The 20,843-nt window shown below is 41.1% G+C and overlaps 1 protein-coding gene across 2 annotated transcripts in view; it reads right to left on the bottom strand.

The window, feature by feature from the left end:
- Nucleotides 1-339: 339 nt before the first annotated feature.
- LOC118219808 (carnitine O-palmitoyltransferase 1, liver isoform-like) overlaps nt 340-20,843 on the bottom strand; it is a 31,589-nt gene continuing 11,085 nt past the window's right edge. The window contains exons 8-19 of one of the 2 annotated variants that reach the window (XM_035403247.1): nt 20,687-20,794; nt 20,051-20,138; nt 14,803-14,998; nt 14,323-14,511; nt 12,819-12,924; nt 10,707-10,823; nt 8,674-8,838; nt 6,780-6,908; nt 6,423-6,578; nt 6,058-6,171; nt 5,795-5,887; nt 340-4,010 (exon numbers count right to left, since the gene is read on the bottom strand). In XM_035403247.1, coding sequence (XP_035259138.1) covers nt 3,906-4,010; nt 5,795-5,887; nt 6,058-6,171; nt 6,423-6,578; nt 6,780-6,908; nt 8,674-8,838; nt 10,707-10,823; nt 12,819-12,924; nt 14,323-14,511; nt 14,803-14,998; nt 20,051-20,138; nt 20,687-20,794 — 1,566 coding nt within the window. In that variant the 3' untranslated portion in view covers nt 340-3,905. Of the gene's footprint in view, nt 4,011-5,794; nt 5,888-6,057; nt 6,172-6,422; nt 6,579-6,779; nt 6,909-8,673; nt 8,839-10,706; nt 10,824-12,818; nt 12,925-14,322; nt 14,512-14,802; nt 14,999-16,200; nt 16,286-20,050; nt 20,139-20,686; nt 20,795-20,843 lie in introns of both variants that reach the window. The other variant, XM_035403248.1, reaches the window with a different exon arrangement.

Genomic DNA, 20,843 nt, shown 5'->3' with positions numbered 1-20,843 from the left:
ACAATAAATCAACTTTTTCAAGCATCATATAAACCCACTGAGTGAAAACATGTAGCTGCTGGAATACAAGGGGGAATCAATTATACCTGAACGAATGTAACATGCATTGATAGTTTGCCTAGATTTATTACTAATATATATGGCTGGTATCCAGTGGTTGACCAAATCTAAAATGTTCATAAAAGAATAATGAGAACACTTAGAACATACAAGGAACAATAATTCAAATGTTAATATCCATGTGTTTTTAGCCATGCAAATTAATAATATCCATTAAAACCCCACTGGCTGTGGATCATGTCAGGCCCAACATGAATAATAAGAATGAATGTAAATGTATTGGTTTGTTATTTTTATTAATTGCGGTTGGATATAAATTCTCATATCTGAATATATTCCCACTCCTCAAATACCATTATTAATTTATTAATTTCCCCCCCACTCTGACAGCTTTGCAAACTAATCAAGCCTAAAAAATCACTAGCCTGTCTGAATTTATCAGTAATCATCTAAACAAATCTGCTTTAACTAAATAACTTTGGGTTTATATATAAATGCTATGTTATGTACACAAAGCTGTACTGAAAATACACAGGCAGTACAATACCAAGATACAGTTAATAAATGTCCAGTCAACATTAAATGCATTACAGAGTTATCCATGTGTGGTACTTTAAAAGTCTGTTCCCCCTCATGTGCCATGTTTGTGTACGAACATTACAAATGACAGCCAGTTATTGATATTACTTTAAAAAATACTGTCATTATTAATTAAATACAATTGTAAAATTAATAATTTGCTGGATGGAGGTTGAAATGCAGTTGGAGGAAGCTGAAAAACAGGATTTCAATTCTCCTGGTATTTCTTAAGTTGCTAATCTATTGGCAGCCTCTGAGCTTCATTACCCCTAGGATGATCATCAGTGGTTCGGGGGACATGTTACATTTATATCAAAAGGACGCATTTAAGAAGGGTCAAATCACCTGCCATATTAGTTCTGATGCAAGCTCGCAACCCTGATGTCCATGGAGTTTACAGTAAAGCCAGAATGCTTGAGGATGTTAACGGTGTGATGCGATCAAGGAAGCTCAGGAATGAATGTGACTTCTACACAAAATCTCAACAAAGGCATGTATACTTTCTCATTAGCTGGACACCCCTTCAATATCATAGCACATTTTCATCATATTATTTATTTATTTTACATCAGAATAGGGAAAAGGAAAAGCCAGATTCAAGTTTGGGGAAAATGCCTTTTGGCTGTCAATAAGTTGGCAATCATCTTTGTACGATCAAGGGCGATTAAGCCTACAGGGCAATCCCAACCTCATGCATTATAGCACCAACAATTGGCATGCACTGCTCTTGCTCTCACATTTGGCAAATATATTCGGATTTGACCTCTGTAAAAAGCAGGTAGGTCTATACAACGGTCCAGAGAATACATGAACTTCTTGACTTCCAATAAACAATATGAGCAAACACTCGTAGACTGTCACAAGCATGGCCAAGCACGGAAGCTCATGCTTTTGCTTATAATGTACAGGTGTGAAAACCACAGCAGTCCTGACAGCTGTAAATTAAACACTAATATTTCCTTAGCTCTCTGTATTTAATATGCATCATCTATCTGACACAGGCCAAATAAGTCTTAACGTGTTATTCTAATGGCATGTTTTTTTTTTCTTCAAAACAAAATTCCTTAAATAAAGAGTGGTGGGACAGAAATATGTCACTGGCACGTGCACATTTTGAAGACACTTAACTTCACTTTTCAGTCACTGTTCACCAGTCAGGTAATTGTAAATCGTTCCTAAAATGTACAGCATGTGAAATGCATTGATGGCAAATGTTTCAAATGTTTCAAGATGTTCACCTGTACTGATGATAAAATGTCATTATTTTTATTTGTGATTGTTGACTAGAACCAATACAGAGGAACCTCAGAGATATAAACCTGTTACAGACTGACCAGTCAACCAAACAGGGTACAAAAGCAGAAGCAGCACATGCAGTTATGCCATTTCAAGCTCCGTATTACACAACGCAGATTCTTTGTGGTTGTCGCTGATGCAGAAAAGTGACCATTTGAACATGAATGAGTAACACTTTCCACGGATAAAAAAAACACACACACACACTTCTTCCTCTATAACTTTATGTAAGGTTCATCTAAAATCAGTGCACTTGTAACAAGTCTCTGAGGGCCCGGCATAATGAAACAAAAGCAATGGTACCTTCTGTTTCACGTTGACACACTTCTGTGTGTTTCTCACTGACACAGGCGTTTATTCATTAAGTGCTAGAGGCAGTTTCAGTTGCGCTTGACAGAGAATGCACATCCGCAGATCACTGCTCCCCTTACGTTTCTTTACTGACCTCATGTCTTATGAAGGGAAGAACCAGCCATCGCTTTCTTTAAATGCGCTCCACTGCCTTTTAGCGCATTTCTTGTTCAATAGTTCGGTTCCTCTAATCAACACATACTGGCTACATTCATTACGCTAAGCAGGGGTCAGTAATGGACCTGTTATTATTATTCAGAAAGCTGACAAAAATATATTCCCATGACATCCCTGTCTATATTAGTTTGATTATTTGTTGTTAATGGATAAAATTACCAACAGTAATACAAGTAAGCACTTGAATATACGATATTAAAATTAAATCGGGTGCAATTTCAAACTGCTCAGAGTTCCAAATGACCCCCAGTCCGAAAGGATTTCTATCTCTGAGGTTTCACTGCTAATGTTCCAAGTAAAGTGTGGGGCTAAACTGTATATTACAAAAATAAGCATGTAGTTGCATACTTGTTTTCACTTGAAATGAAAGTTAACATAATAAATGCATCAAAGGCAAAATACTGCAGTGTTTAGTAAAGGAAATGTGAAAAAATAACCCTGTAACAAATAACTCATTTTCTGTTCAAAATCTGTCGTTTTGAATTCTCCTAACCAACTGGCCCTAGCCAGCTCTGCCACTGATCTGCACGCTAAAATAATATCTAGGAATAGCCAATGTGCGACTTAGCTTACAATGTGCGGATAATGACCTATCAGAGGGGTGTACAGACCAGGCCATTTCACTGCATTTGCTCCAGATAAAATACAGTGTAACACATTCATGCTCTGGTGCTCTCTGGTGTCATTACATGACAGTACCATCACAAGCGTTACACGGATAGCCACATTTGAGTACAGTCTAGTAAAGCAGTGTGTCAGTGTATAATATATAGAAACACGGAAATAGAAAAGCTGAAATACAGCACATACATAGTACTGTACTACTCCATACTTAACTGAGCTGTATTGCATTATACACATTTTTAGCAATAATTTGAAAATCCAGCTTCCAATTTCAACGGCATATATAATTTCTGTAGCAGTGTAAGCAAAAATGTGAAAACAAATAAATATGGAATAAGCTACAAAATCAACAACATAATTAAGTGCAAATGTCCACACTTTTTATGCTATATCAGTAAGTGCTCAAAATTCACCAGAATGCCTTAGTTATAGCAAGAGGTTTGGTCTGGGTTTTGCATTGAACTGCTTTCCAAATGTTGCGGCCAAAACCTGGCCATTTTTTGAGAACATTCACCTTGAAATGGTAAGATGCAAATCTCTATGCTTCCCTTTTGCTTTCTGTCCTACTAACCCTCATCAAAAAAAGCCTTTTTTGGCTTTTGGTTCCCTCAATTTCTTATTTCTCTATCGTCTTTCTGAGGTTCCATTTCCTCCTACTACAAGTTGCACTTCCCATTTTCACATAGAAGAGTTTGCTTTTTCCATTGTGTGCTTCACCCCCCCCCCCCCATTCACTTATTTGTGCTGCAGTACTATCTTTTCTAACCATTTCCCTACCCAATCCCGTTTCACTTTCCACGCTCCGCCCATTCGCGTGTCTACAGGTCTTTCTTGGCCTGTGCCTTTCCCGGTCTACCTGGGTCTCCCAGGAGCAGCAAGTCCAGCAGAGCCTGTCTGATATGAGCACCATACCTGTGAGAGTCCTGAAGGGGAACAAGGGTAAATGTTAGAGATAACTTAAATGACATTTATCATAACTGTAAAATATACACTATCTATATCTACTGCCACTTCAGTGGGGTAGAGCAGAGACCAGTCCTGAAGGAGTTTCCAACCATAAAGCAACTGGCATGCACCAGATACACTGAAAGAGTATAAGTACTTGCACTTATATAGGCCCAATGTACTTCTAAGGCGGCCTACTTCCTTTATTTCCAAATGAGGCGAAACCCGAGATAGAAATGCATCGTCAATAGAGGTATTTTGCAGATGACATGAAAAACAATAAATACAGGATTAAATACAGGACAATAAATACAGGATTAAAATTTGAATCCTGTATTTATTGGCATGGTTTATTTTTCTATTTGGATAACTTGTACTGGAGGAGTAGCATCAATTTATTATAATACTCCAATATTTATATTCACTCCAACCGTCACATCAGTGAGTTAGAGGTCAAGGTGTTCTTCCAGTGCTAAAGTCTTTTTTTTTTTTTTTTTTGAATTGGCACCAGTCATTTTTCAGAAATGAAGCTGGTGGCTATCAGAAATGTATCCTTTTTTTGCTATGCCAACTTAACAAATCATACACATCTCTTCAGTCTATATAAATTCAGTCCACAGTCTACCTTTGCAAACGGACCAAAAACGGAATAAAAATAACACAAATAACACTGTGGACTTTCCCCAAACTGTATTCTTTAGCAATAGTGCTAAGTCATGCCCCTTCTTCAAATTATCACAGCGACAGGAAAGCACCTTGTTGCCCCAGGTCCGTATCTATGAGATTCTACCATATTCAGTTAAACAGAACATTAAAATTCGTATTAAGCATTTGTCTTTGTGTAGCTTTTATTGAGTTATTAGGCAAACACTGCAAGTATAACAGCAATTACAGGTTGACCAGGACAGTGCAGGATGTACCGAGTACCAAATAAATTCACTCACCAGTTCATTAATATGCAATACATTATATATCACTACATTTCATCATACACTTGTATGTTAGGATAGGGCAATGTAAAATCAGAAGACAAACCGGCAAATCTTAAGACACCACTGAGTTAGAAAACAGATAATGAAAGATCGCCAAAGTCTGCTGAAGTCTGCTTTACAGTACAGTTAACACCTAACAAATATTATAAAACCCATCTTGAGTTAATTAGTTGTGTTCTAGAAAATAATTCTGAATAATTTTAATTCAGCAAGCAAGAGCTGAATTAAAGATTAATTCAATTAAAAACATGTTTTCTGATAGCAAAACAGATATTAAAATTATATACAGTTGGTTGAATGGAACAGTCTTATCACATAATGCCTTCATTATGCCAGGTTTGGACAGACAATATCTTTATATATCATGAAATATGCCGAAGATAGAAATAGAAATAATGTTAAGTGGAGAACACAATTGTAGAAAAGCTATTTCTACAAAGAAGTGTACTACACTTTGTGTGAATTCTCACATGAACCGTACCAGCGTTCTCAAGGTATGGTGCCTGTTGCTACATTCTGCTAGAATTTTAACATTTCACATAAGTAGCTTCTAGAAAATGGGATTGTTGTAATACTTGGGATTGTGCATAGCCACCATCATTAAGATAGGGAATTATTAGGCCTTATCACCTTTCAGTCTACACTAGAGTATGTTTGAAGAGGAAGATTGTCAACAATGATAAAAGAACATTTTAGCAAACATAAATCAACATAACATTAGCCAATGGGGAGGGTTTTCATGCACATATTGTGTGATCAAGCATACTCACAGTCTGTGCACAGGAGTGCTTGCAGGAGACGTGGAAGTTGATCATGTTTTCCCCCACTATAATATAGGACACGCCATAACCATCATCAGCCACCTAGAAGTAGTACAGACAGAGAGATTTTAAAAAATGTATTAAATAAACTAACAGCCAACTTGACCTCGAGAGATGACCTGAAAGCCAGCCAGGACTAAGTTCCTTCAAGCTTGTGTTACTTGTCGAAACAGTTCAGACATAATGTTATGAGACAAAAGCAAAGTACTGACCGGACCAAAGCCCCCGCCACAGGAAATGTACTCTGGGTGGTTGACCAGGTCAAAGAGCTCAACCTGCTGAACTGGAGTCTGACTGGTGGACAAGCGCCAAGGCTCTGACAGCACCTGAAATGGAAGACACGCTCTCGATGTGAGCTCCCGGTCTCGGCCCCGAACTGTGGGGAGCAGCACACCATTAAGCAACTGGGCTGATTAGCTAACGCAGCCCAGGTGCGTGTGCTCTCTCCACCAGCAGGCGCAACAGAGACCAACCCGCCTCTCCTGCGGAGCGAATGCCACACTCCTATTTTATGGAATTACAAAAATATTCTCATTGTGCAAGCCACCATTGCCAAGTTATTCCTCTTTCAACTCACCTCTTTCAGGAAAGGTGACTCCAGTCCCAGGTACTTAGAGACCACGTAAAGGCAGAAGAGGTGTCTGTCTATCCCTGCCCCTGTCATTGCCATTCGGTACAGATTCTGGTGCTTGTCCGTAGCCAGTCGAAGCAGGCGTCTGCAAAGGTCTTCATCCTTCAGGGACAGTACAGAGACACAATGAGGGTTGGGGGTCCTGATGAGATGAAACTCATAACAGGGCTCCTCTGAAAGAGAGACCTTGGACTCATTAGGACCTCTCTGCATGAATGAAGGTTCAATTAAATAAAATAAAGCAGTATAAATAGAACGTGAAAGTTCAATATGACCATATAGCCGCACAAAAACACGTCCTACCTCTCCACTCTCGAGCGCTTTCACAAAGGCACAGCTCTCGTTGGTGCAGGACCGCACGGTCTCCGTTCTCCCTTCTCTGAACAGGCGAGTCATAGAGGCCTCGTACGTCAGACAAAAAAGCCCTCTGTCCTGAAAGGAAGACGGAGGAGGAATGAAAAAGTAGGCCCCATCCACAATCACAGAGCGCAGGGCAAAAAATGACCTGAAGGACGAAACGTTTCTGGCCTGTGGGTGGGGTCAGTTTTCCACACAAATGTAAAGGTAATTAAATTTACATTACATTTACATGGGTTAGTGTTGTCAGATTGTGCTAGCTACTTTACATGAACCTTGTAAGGCGATCAATAAAGGCTAACAGCACAGTACCACTCACTACTTGTCACGCGCATACACTGCTGGCGACATTCTAAAGCTCCGTTTTGCCCTCTGTACTATACAGCTAGCTAGCTATGGCACGTCCTCGCCTCCGTGACATTATTTGCTGTCTTCCGTGTGTCCATACATCTGTATTGGTGGTTGTAGCCGTGTGTCCTTAGCTCCTACTCATGCGTGCAGGATAGCATCCATACACACTAGGGCTGTCAAAAAATATTTGAAGTTCGAAAACTATTTGAAAATCTTTCGTTTTTTAAAGTTCGAACCTAAATTTGAGCATTCAAATATTAGTTTTGGATCCCGCGTATTGTAATTAACATGCAGGCTTTAATTTCATGCGGCAAATCATGTTCATGCACGCAAAGTTCATTTCCTGTGCTAACGTTACTTCCTCTGTCAACAAAAAACTTTCTGTCCTGGACCCAGAGCAAGTGGATCGTCTGGTTTTCCTTGCCAATAACCTCCGGTGATACTCAGCTCCATGGACACCGAACGTTACTGGTCAGCTAGCTTCCGTCAAGTGAAGACCTGACGTAGAGCCACGACCGTTTCCACAGTCAAACCGAGTGATGTTGAAATTTTATAAATCACTACTTTGACCTGATTTTCTACGCACGCGCCACACAGTTGATCTAAAATACGTTTTATAAATGAGGCCCCAGATGTAGTAACTCAGTATTAAAGTTCACCGATGTCCTCTATTCTACTGCCCGCTTGTGGACAATAACGCGTAGGCCAGTTTAGAGGGAGCGTCACGTGCATATTGCGCCCGATAATAAGCAGCTTATTTTTGTGAATTATAGGCAAATGATATTCGAATATATTCTAACTAATTACAAAAGCTAATATTCTAACTCAATTTCATGGCACTTTTGACAGCCTTAGTACACACTATCTAGATTAATTAAAGTAGGCGATCCGTACGCGCTAACTAGGTTAGCTAAAGTAGGCAAAACGCAAACATGTTAGGGCTAGCTAAAGTAACGTAAGGCAATAAAGCTGTGTTTAAAAATGTCGTGCTGTACCACCTGCGCATGCGTCCTACTAAACGAAGCACCACCTGCGCATGCGTCCCACCAAACCTCCCTCAAAGGTTGTCCGTGAGTGAGTGGGTGCGTGAGTGAGTGAGTGATTGAGTGACCACAATTTGCCACGCATAGCCCACGGCGCCAGTTCCTGTGCGCCGTGGGAAAAATGGACCATGGGCTGCGGCAATTGTATCGACACATGAATTGCTTGATTGACAAAGGACAAATACACAAACATGATTAGATGGGAGGAGTTTTTCTCACCTGACTCCTGATGTCATCTGGAGTAATTTGCCCAAATCTTAGGAGCGCTATCTTGTAAAGCAGGGTGTTACGTGCATCATGTTCAGTTACTTTGGTTACCGCTTTGGTTTATTTTTTTTCTTCAATCAATGAACATCGAAGCAATACAGTTCTTCAGGCCGCTCAACAAAGTCAGAAAACAGCATTTTGAATAAATAATTAAATAAAACAAGACATCTCCATCTTACCCTGTAATAAGCCAGCTGCAGAGCAAGCTGAATAAAGGCATCTGGACTAATTCTGCACTTTTTAATTTTTCCTTTTCCAAAGTCGCTGAAGGAGAAAACGTGGAAGTCCACGTCGTCAGCCAGAGCCTGGGCCACCGCCAAAGACTGGCTCACCACCTCTTCACACTAAAATACAGAGGGATCTGTTCAGACTCTGACACACAGAAAACCAGAAAGCACTCGCACTGTAGCACAGGGACATAGTGAGAACACACAGGAACACACACAGCACTGAAGTACACTGAAAAAAAGCTTAGAGATGGCAGACGGCCGACAGCAGGGGGGTGATAGAGGAGGTTGGAAATGCAATGATTTCCTCAGGGAGGATGTTGGTGGTGGTAGATAAGAGAAGAGGTACAACGGGTAAGGGGGTATTACTGTCCCATAAATAAATGACTAAACAGCATGAACCTTCCAAAAATAAAAATGATATCCTCTTAACAACCTGCAGTTTTCTAGTAACAACTATTTATATATGGTATATATATAAGTTAACTGGTTAGCCTGCCAAAACAGTCCTAGCTAAAGTTACGGCCCACAACAAAATATGGGACACCTGGCTGAAAGTAGCTAGCTAGCTAAGGTCAGTGTGTGTCAAGCTGTGGTTCAAACTTCTGTGGTGCCAGGACGGGAGCTGGGGTGCTGGGGGCAGCACCAGCCCCACACACAGGTACAGCCACAGCTGTAGTGATTACAATGATTCCCTAATCACCAGGCCTAATAAAAGGCCTAGTTCACAAGCCTACAGGGCAGAGATTAAGGACTGTTTTGGGACTGGTTATTTGGTGGTTCTTTTGTTCAGGCTACCAGTTCTGTTTGCCTGCCCTTTCTCCCCCTAAGGGCTGACTCCAGGACTATTTTCATATTTTGTTGGAAGATTGTGCTGTTCACTGTTTGCGACTGAATAAAAGGAGTCAAGTCAACCTTCGTTTTTACCTGATTTTGTCTGCTCACTTTGTGATGCTGAGGCCCTCCCCAGGCCACTATCAACTACCTATTGTTTCTTTCAGCACGATAATGGCACTAGCCCCATCCATAGTTATAGCCAGCCTACAACAAATCCCACTCAGGCAGGAGTTGGTGCCCAGGCACATATTCCTTCTCCCTCTGTCTTCTCCTTCTACTCGGCACCCTTGGACTCCCTGCCCTCTGATGCTAGGGTCATTTTTAGCAAGGTAAATTTTGACACAAAACTGCCTTTGACAAGAAATTATACTTGGTATAAAGTGTTCATGTTGCAATCAGAGAATCACCAATCTCTTGGCTCTTATTTTTGTCTTCACTGACCAGACAGAGACAATCAATCAGTCTTTTCCCACCAGATCATTTGGTAGGCTCTCAAATTTACCCAAATTCCGAGTTCATACTACACACTGGCCACTACACAGAGGAACTTCAATCACAAGATAGCGCTTAAGTGGCATGTGTAAAAGGATAATCCTTCTAGTAAACATGAGCGCCAAGTCTTTTGCCACAGGAAGATGCTCTGACTAAATGTGTTAACATTCTGCAGTCTTTAAAGGGTGGTGTTACTGAGCTGACCTAAAGCAACTTTACTGGGCTTGCTACTGCAGTTTGATTCCCTAGCAGGGCACTGATGTTGCAAAGTAAATTGCTTCAGTAAATATCCAAAGTTCTTCAGTAAACATCCAGCTGTGCAACTGGATTGTATCTACAAAAAATGTACACTGTGCAAGTCGCTCTGGATAAGAGTGTCTGCTAAAGGCCTAAAATGTAATGTTTAGTTGACACTTACATAGTGGGAAGTCAGAGTGTGGGAATGTGTGTTCAGAAGACATTAAGACACAGGAAGTAACTGAATTGTTCAAACCTATCAATAGTCATTGTAATTGAGGATGATTATGACATACATTAATCATTGAAAATATTGTATATATTACTATATCTTTATATTTATTTTCTGAAAATATCATACAGACACACAGACAAGTGACAGACTGACAAAGACAGACTAGAAACAGACAAGCACATACCTCTGGGGGAATCTCCCAAGACAGTCTCTGTGGTTGGGGTAACTTTGGGTCCACATCACCCTTGCAGTGGCCCTCTTCATCATAACCCAGCTGGAAACTGTCAGTGGCCAAAACAAACTGCAAAAAGGCAGAACTGGTTCAGATTACATGCAACAATTTACATGGTGCAATAATCCAAGAAACAGCCAAGACAGAGATACAGGTATTATACAATACATCAGTATTGTCCACATGGGTTTGCAAAGCGCGAATTGAAGAAACAGAGAGGTCCAACTCTGCAGCAGTTATGCAGAAGGTATAATTACTCTACAGCAGCTGTTTTTATTTTTTGAGTTGCTGCTGCTACCTGCTAATGGTACTACCGGCGACACCACTTCTGCTAGTAGCCAACCAGTAGGCCTCCACACGCCACAATGGGACAGCAGCGCGTAGCCAACCAGTAGGCCTCCACACGCCACAATGGGACAGCAGCGCGTAGCCAACCAGTAGGCCTCCACATGCCACAATGGGACAGCAACGCCTGACCGCACTTCAGTTTATTGATGGCCGAGTCGGACGTTGTCAGGAAGCCGGAATTCGCAAATAGCCTACTATGAACGCATTTGCAAAGTGGAAGTCGAGGACGAAGACATTAAAGGGTAAGACACAATATATTTACCATGGTGGTGGTATTTGTCATAGCCTGATATATTATTGGTGATGTTTTGTCTATGCCTTTGGTTTTCTTACTGAAAATGAGGAGGCCAAATCAGTGCTTGTTATTGCAGTGAATTCAGGCCCCAGCTGCCGCATGGTTGACTGACTGTGTCACGATAAAGCAAGAGGAATCATTTCATTTGTTAGGCTACTGTGTAAGCTATCGCAGTGGATTTGTTAGAGCAAACAATGCTGATTCTCATCTCTCAATGTGGACAATGTTAACATTACTGTCGGTTTATGTTCAAGTCAACTTCTGGATGCGACTTATGCCTGTATTTCAATTACCTCTCTAGCTGCTGCTGCCCTACACCTTGTACATGCCTGGAGTTAATCAGATTATTAGTTTGAGCTGCTGTGAGTCATTTCATAGTTGCGCCTCTTCCCATCATGTGGCATCAATGTTCCCCCGTCATTTCCATCATCAATTCTCATGTGGTCATTTTTTCGTAACTCTGTATACCCCATGCCAAGTTATTCAGTGCTAACACAGTATGATATTGTCTGCCCACAGTGTGATATTGTCTGCCCACTGTGTTTTCCATCACCCACAGAATGCATTTCTTTTTCTAACTCGGGTCGGGCGGTGATGGGTGGGAGAGTTTCATGCAGTCAGTCAGTCATGACTAATACGTCAAATGACATGTGCATATCATAGAATGACAGTTGCACAACCAAAAAAAAAAACTCTTCACCTTACCCATGTTTATCATTATTTTTTGAAACACGGTCACTAAGACAATAGGTTTTGAGACAGGTTACTAGGTTCGATTCAACGTTGGGGAGGTCGGAGAAAAGGAAAAAAATTAACCAGATGTTTATTTAATTTTAACCATTTCAGCCCTGATCCACACATCTACACCACACTACACTTAGCCTAATTCGCACACTGCACTTACAGGAATATATTTAGATTTCCAAAAGGCATTTGTACCACACATCTACATAATACTATAATTATTATGATTCACACACAGCACAGATATATATCCACACATCTACACCATATATGTACACGCTTTCACTACACGGATCAAAGGTCACACCCTAAGTTCAGGCAGGGGTCTGTGGTCTTGCAAAAAGAAGCCCGGCCAGTTATACCATTATCCCAGGATGTTAATGTTAAGTCATGAGATTGCTGCCATTCATTTTCCTCCCCATTGTCAGATGAGCATTCTAAAAATATTTCCCAAGTAATTTTAGAAATGTTGGCCCCAAGACCACCTGCACAAAGAAGAACACTGAATGTTACATGAATAATTTGCAGCTCAGCAGTCACAGAGCAGGCTACTGTTCTTTCCAACATCGCCAGACCCTCAGCCCATGCACACCTTTGCCTGGATGGACAGAGCTCAGTGTGTACACACGCATGCACTCACACGCCCGCTCACATGACTACAGCGCCTTTCAGCTCACCTCCCACAGGTGTGCCACGACCGGAGCGTCGGCCCACGAGTGTTCCGCGTTCAGGCCATTCTTTCCATTCTTATACACCACCACAGAGAAGGACTTATCAAACCACCTAGCAGAGTGGGAGGATGAGGAGGAGAAGAAAGGATCAGATGCTAATAGTGCTTTTACAATTTAGCCATTTAGTATGGTCTTATTCAGAGTAAATTATTTACATGCAACCCATTTAACTTCGGAGGATATTTGCAGAAGCAATTCAGGTTAAGTAACTTGCTCAAGGGTACGACAGCAGTGCCCTGCCTGGAAACTGCTAGTCTGCTACACCCCAGCCCTACCACACAGCTCTTCTACACAGTACAATGTGCAAACTGATGTGAAAATAATGGAAAGAATGGAAAAGTAGTCAGAAGTAATCAAAAGCCTACTATGACATTTCAAATGGCAATATTCAGTTACAAACCTACAGCTTGCATACTAGGGAGGATTAAACCCACCAAAATGAAATGAACGTTTGAGTGCTGGATCAAAATAATGACACTCCTTTGCAAGTACCTAGTAAAAACTCACTTCCTGGCTTCTGTAAATGTTTGAAGACACAGTCATGAAGACAGTTCTTCAACCCTGCTAGTCAGGAGCAAGTGGGATAGCTAGTGACATTAGCCTCACTAGCTAGCTAGCTAGGAAGCAATCGGTTCTTAATCAGAGATTTAGCCAATGTTGGCATAAGTGGCTAATGTCACAATGCCCAGCTAAATTTAGTAGAAAGTCGTTTTTTTCCAACAATTTTTATTGTTTTCTATCAATTTATTAGTATATGTGGAATTTCTTCTCGAGTGTATACTCCTTTTTTTGCTGTACCCTTGTAGAAGACTGACTGACCAACGCAAGCATGACTTAACTTGTCATTATGAAGCTTAATTTCTGCGTTTTGTATTTTTGCAACATGCTTTCATTCCCATACATGATTTGTTCACATTGAACAATTGTTGTGAATGCATTATTTATTTAAGCTATTTGCAGCCTATGTCTGGAATGGATGTGCCAGAAACGAATTTAAAAAAGCCACTATAATTTAATAGGCACATCAACATTTGTTGGGTTTCTGCTTTTGCCTGAATGTGTGAGCAACCAGTGACCCTGCCCCACTTGTGTTGACTGACAGGAGGTTTTTACCATTTTGAAAAGTCTCATTATGAAATAAAAAAAGCCAATCGAAAATACATGTCATTATCAATTATATGAAAACGTTATCTTAAAAGGATGAGGTATAAATTATTTAGAAAAAAGGTATTAAATTATTTTCCAAATTAACTTGTAATTCCATATTCATTTATATATTAATTTCATTTTTGCACGTTTAGTCCTCCATAACCTCACAAATCTGTCTTCATTTATTTATTTTTGTATTATTTGCTTTACTTTTCTGTGCATACTAAGCAGTAAGAAGTCATTCAGCGAGCTGTACGGAGCTGAAAGCTTAAGACCTGCAATGGCACCCGTGATACACTACCTGTCATAACACTTCCCATGGAGAAGGGACTTAGCATAGCGATCCAGGCTGGCAGCTGGATCATCTCCCATCATTCCTTGCTCATCGTCATCCAGGGTGACAAAGAAAGCAGCTTTCTCGATACAGTCCAGGGATCGCTTGTTGACTCCAGTGCTGAAAAACTGCTTTCGAACCTTCGCCCATGGCACTCTGAGAAGAACAACGAGCCCAATAAAAACATAAATAAATAAAATGGGCAATAACAACTTCATCCAACAATGTTTTTATTAGAGTACTTCAAGTATATTATTAATTAATGAGACTGATACACTTGATCAAGGCCTATTTAGTGATTCTTCTTGCAAAATCATTCAATCACACAAACAAAAAACAGCATCCCAAACCAAATGGTAATGTTCACGTTGTCCTCCTGGCGATGCCCCCCCCCCCCCCTCCCCACATCTTGCCCCAACCCATCTCCGCCTTCTCAGGATAACTCGCCTGTCTCCTGCAGTCAGAGCCCCCAGCTTGTCCTCTCCAGGCAAAGGGGGAGAGGAGTCATCCAAGATCTTCTGGATCTGGAGCTCGATCTCTCGCGAGGTCAGCATCCTGCCTGCCTTGTATACCCATAATCGGAAGTAGCGCCCCCTGTGGTACACTGCCACATAGTCGCTGTCCTGCCAGTGCTGTACGGTATCTGATGGAAGGGGAGAGAGGGGGCATGGGGTGATCATAGAATATGGGTGTTCTACACTGAGATGTGGGAGTAGAGGATAAAAATAAGGGACACTAACTGACTAGACACTACAGGACATTAAAAGGGATAGTTCATTTTCTGGAGTTCATTGATATAATTTAAATTTTTGTATTTGACTGACCAGGACAGTCTGTTTGTATGAATAATAATATTTCAGACATTTACATAAGTGTCAGAAGACCAGCCAGCTTCACAATTGCAGGTATAGCGACATTCGTGGATTCATGGTCTAAAGAAAGGAAATATACTTCCAATTCCAAAGCAGTTTGTACAGGAGTGCTGTTTCCAGAGGCTGTACTTATTAACAAATACATTGTATATGGGTTTATTCACAATTATGAAGTTATGCTGTGCTTGTGCTCCTTTCCAGCGTTGCCTTTCAAGTCCACTTATAAAACCCAACTTTGTGTTTAATACCCCCCCCTGCCCCTTGAAGTCTTAAAAAAGTTTTTTGGGCTCATTTTTTAAATTTGGCTGCTTATTTTGAAGTATAAGAAACGAATTCATGGTTACTATGGCTTAATGGCACAAGCAAACTTGTAAATGTACCTATCAGCTATTTCCCTTGGGTTTACAATCGCTCTACTGCTCTAACACCCCCCCACCCCCTCAACCCTCGGTTCCCCGACCGGTTCTCACTTGTTCTTCAGCTTCTTTTGCCAAAATGAAAACGGTTCAAGCCAAAAGTAATATTGAACATAATTTTCTGAAAAAATTATATACATGATAACATACATAAAACCTCTAGAGGCATAATGTCACTGTAGAAGGTGCTTTGGAATTACCTAACAAAAGTGTCTGAATAAAAAACCATGTTGGACAATCAAAAACACCAGGAAGTGAACTACCCCATTAACACCGACTTAGCACTGAGAGAGTGAGGCTGACACTTGAATGACTATATGAGGACAATGGTTCAACTGCCATCAGGAGGCTAAATATGGTATGGCATCCAGAGAACGTGGACATGATCAAATAAAGGAATGAGTATTTTAGTGAGGAACAGCCATAGGGAGACAGCAGAAGTCCAAAAACACAATGACTGACAAGAACTAGAGAAAGCATCACACACACACAACATATTATTAGACCTGACAAGAGCAGTGAGAGCAACAGAACAACTAAACATTAAGTGTTAATACCTGTCGTCTCCCCAGGAATTCGACAAGTGTCAAACATCCTCTCAAACTGATAGGAACAGCAAGGAACCGATGACCTCAACAACCACTGAGAGACAGAGAGTGTGGGAAGAAGAGGAGGAAGAGTGGTGCAGGAAGGGAGATGGAAAGATAAAAACGGGAGATGGAAAGAGATGGGAGTGAAAAGAATGAAAGGAAAGAGGAGAGGATTAAGGAAAATGCAGAATAACAGGGAGACAGAAGATATTAAAGAAGAATCCCTCATTACACACAGCGGCACAATGAGACTTCCAAAGAGACAGACACAGAGACAAAGTAGAAAAAGAAGACCAACTGCTTCAGACACACCATTTGTTAGAAATGAACAGGGAGGGGCCCATTTTAACCAACAGTTAAGTCTAAACTAAACTTAATTCAGCCAATCTAATAATGCAACATACAGCACTCCCACTCTCTCGTTCCCAATGTCAATGTTCAGTAGTCTCAAGTCAGATGTGTAAACATATTTTAAGCATTATTGATCCTGAATTGCCTGTGGACTTGCATACTTGTCTAAATGTAAGCAGATACAGTTAGTTTCATTTCAGCACACCGAAGTCGTTAACTTTACGAATGCCTGCCCAGCAGTGTCCTTGGCTGCAGCCCAATGCGCTAAAAGCCAAGCCGTTGCACACATACACTTGCCATTTCCACTTGGGGAAATTCCTTTACGATCTGGAAGTTATTTGTATTGTGTGGTCCAGTCCACTAACAATGCATGGGAAGTACACAAATTAGCTCCTCCACCCAGCATTTTGCTGGAGGGAAGAAGTTTATAAAACTGCAGACTTCAGGCACTGAAACTGGCCAGAATATTTTGCAACTCCTAATTCCCTATGGGAAATTATCCTGTTATATCCCAGGAAAAACCTGTGAAAATGGATAAACTACAAGCGCTGTTATAAAATTGTTCATAATAGTGCCAATACAAAGTTTAATTAAATTCTGATATATTTACACTTAAAATCGCTCTCCAGCTATAAGTTTGCCATTATGCATATAATGTGGTTTCAGAAAGATTAATTGAGATTAGCTACATGGCCAGCTCACTTCAGTTAAGCCAATTCAAACAGCAAAAGAGCAAACTAACCAGAGCGTGCTAATGAGGTATTTTAAGGGCGCAAAAGATTTACTATTAAGAGCGTTATCAGATTTGCATTATTAGTTCTCTTATTGAAGTAACTAAAGAGTTAAGCCAGGAGAATACATCTTTGTAGCATAATTGCTGTACACAATCATGTTATAATATGTGATCTATTAGCAGCATTCTACAAGCGTCTAGAACTGTGCTGGAGGGATGCAAAATCATTCTTCCATGAGAAATCCCCACATTTCCTCCATTTTTTTTGATAGTGGTGAAAAACTCTCTCTCAGGTTCCACTCCACATTCTCCCATATTTGTTGAACTGGGTTCAGATCTGCTGACTTAGATGGCCATGGCATATGCTTCATGTCAGTTTCATGCTCATCAAATCAGTCAGTGACAACTTCATGCCCTGTGGATGGGAGCACTCTCATCCTGGAATGGAGACCACTCCCATCAGGACGGAAATGCTTAACTAGAGTATGAAGGTGATCACTGGCACTCAAAATGGCTTTGTTTTTATTGGCATTTATCTAATACGGGTTGAGTAGACCGAAACAAAGACAGGAAAATAAAGCCGCCGGAACCCTTCACCACACTTTTTTGAGTACAGGGCATAGGGTGATGACTCATCTGACCACAATACTTTTTTCCACTGCTCAAAACACCACTGCGTACGTTCTTTGCACAACTTGCAAACATGTACTTCATGCACTGCAACCCAACCATAGTACACCTCTCTCTGAATTGCTCAACTATTTTTGGTACAGCTGCCTGCTCATGCCCTACACCAGGGCTAGGGTTGAAATAAAAACCTACAGGATGGTAGATGTCCAGGAACAGTATTGGGCAGCCCTAACCTAGACTGATATCTACAGTCAACTCAGATTTAGAGTCGCTGCTCTGTTTTACCATTCATCTAGAACCACTGCACGAACATCACGGCCAAGGAGTATGCGCTTTTGAGAGGTTGACCCTACTAGCTGATCACGGCTTTTCCTCACTTCCATGCCAGCATCACCATAGCCACTGTTCTTCATGCAACATCAGAAAGTTTAGCAGATTTCATCACTAAAGCTCCTGCTAAATGTGCCCAACAACCACTCCTCTTTCAAAGTTGTGTACAGCAATCAGCTTAGGAAGACCTCTTCTATTGGCCATTATGCATTTTTTATTTTTGACTCATTTCTCAGTCTATAGTGTGTGCCCTTGCCCTTCTCCTCTATTGACAGGTTTGTCCCTTTGGTGCTGTGTCACATCCTCCTGCGTGAAGTCTGCAGATGAAGTCTGTGAGGACTGAACATTTAGCGGATGGGATCGCAGCCTTGACTATGTAGCTGCTGCTGTTTGGGCAGTTGTTTATTAACTACTCTCCACTCCAGAAGTGTGTGCCATGGTAGTATATAGTCATGTAGATGTTATGCATCCCTTCCTGGACTATGCATCAGTAATTGTAAGTAAATGAGTTTGAGTGTGAGACTGAATGTGAGTGCATGCGAGTGTGTATAAGCATAGTATGTCAAATGTGCACACACATAATCAGTAGTTTTAATCAGTCTCATCTCCTGGAGACTGTAGATGGCACATACAGTACACTACTGAGCAATCTTATGTTTTTCGAAGGAAATTGATATTTATTCACCAAGGTAGCATTAAATTAATAAATAAATATAACCAAGGCATTGGCAATGTTACAAACCATTTCTATTTTAAATAATAATGGTTCTATTCTTCCAACCTTCTGTTCAAAGAATCCTCCATGTGCAGCACTGACAGCTTTGCAGACCTTAGGCATTCTAGCTGTCAGGTTCTCAAGAAATTCAGGTGAAGTTTCACCACACGCTTCTTGATGCACTTGCCGTACTGTAGGTGCAACTGGCTTGTAGGGCACTTCTCATCGACCTTACGATCAAGCTGTTCCCACAAAATCTTGACACAATTTAGATCAGGGGATTATGCTAGCCAATCTAGCAGAGACAGTACTCCGGCTGACTGCTTCTTCCCCAAATAGTTTTTGCATAACTTACAGCTGTGCTTCGGATCATTGTCCTGCTGCATGATGAAATTGGCACCGGTCAAATGTTGACAACAGGGGATGGCATGGTGTTGTAAAATAGAGTGATAACCTTTTATTTATTTTTTTTTAAACCAAAATTGAACTTCGAAAATACCAGTTTACTAGATACTATAGCAACTGAAAGAAAGAGATTTTTAGCTTCATTAAACAGCACAATTGTTTTCAGCTGTGCTTAATATAATGAGTGGTTTCTCTAGTACCAAATTAGCACATTAGCATAATTATTTAAGGATGAGGTAACAGTGCGCTGTCAGTACACTAAAGTAATGGCTGCTGTAAATGGGGCTTTGCAATCATATGTAAAGATTATATTTTAAAAAACTTGTAACATTATTAATGTCTTGGCTGTATTTTTTGATCAATTTAATGCTACCATGGAAAATAAAAGTATCAAATTTGTTCAAAAACGTAAAAATTTCTCAGTGATTCCAATCTTTAGTACGGTAGTGCTATGCAATATACAAAATTTGATGCTCTGTTTGTCCATCTGTGCTTGTGTGGATGTGCGCATGAGAGAGTGCATGCGTGTTTGTGTGTGCGTGTGTGCGTGTGTGTGTGTGTGTGTGTGTGTGGAAAAGCACGAGTGAGTGTTCACATGTGGACGTGTTGCCATGCATTGTGTGAGATGTATATTCATATAGCTGCTGTGTTACCAGTCTCTTCTCCTGGAATGCGTGTGGTGTTGAACATCCTCTCACACTGAGCGGCACACAGAGGAATGACAGTGCCTGGGACACGACTCTGGGAGAGAAAGAAAAGGAAAGATGGAGTGGAAAAAAGGAGGCAGAAAAGAGTGGAGGGTGAAGGGACAAACCAATAGTGGAGGGGAAAGGGGGGGGGGGGTAGGAGACATGAGAGTGCAGTGAGAGAGGGAGGGAATGAAACCATGAAACAGAATGGGTTTAAAACTACAGCTTACAAAAAACAGTGAAACAGACGCAATCAAACATATTCTGTTGGAAATGAAATGCACCGAAAGGAAAAGGGGGGTAAAGGTGGCTCGCCCACACACAGGCGCTCGTGTTCTCACTCACACACCCAAAGCCACGCGCACACGTTCACACGCTCACACGTTCTGAATGCTTGTTCTCCCACCATTTTCCCCTCACACCCTCATCTTTTTACGCCTCTGCCGTGGGCCGTGCTCAAAACGGCAATGGCACCGGACACCGTGACATGTCTCTCAATCGGTGGCTTTACAGCTCAGTCGAATGCAGAATTACAGGGTTTAGGCGCAAGTGTCAATTTAGACAAAGCCACCAGAAAGGATGCCCATGTGGAGAACTCACAGGCTTCATCTCCTCTCGGTTGAGCTTTCTCCGGTAGAGCAGGAAGGCCTGAATGGTGTTCCCAGCTCTAGCTGCCTGGATGGGGGTGGGTGTCACATACAGGAAGTCCTGAGGGACAAAAAGTGGGACAATTAATACTGTGGATTTTTAATCAAAC

This window comes from Anguilla anguilla, chromosome 2, assembly GCF_013347855.1.
Source record: "Anguilla anguilla isolate fAngAng1 chromosome 2, fAngAng1.pri, whole genome shotgun sequence".
Classification (NCBI taxonomy): domain Eukaryota; kingdom Metazoa; phylum Chordata; class Actinopteri; order Anguilliformes; family Anguillidae; genus Anguilla; species Anguilla anguilla.
The sequence above is the reverse complement of the archived record's forward strand: the minus strand, read 5'-3'. Positions and strand labels throughout refer to the sequence as shown.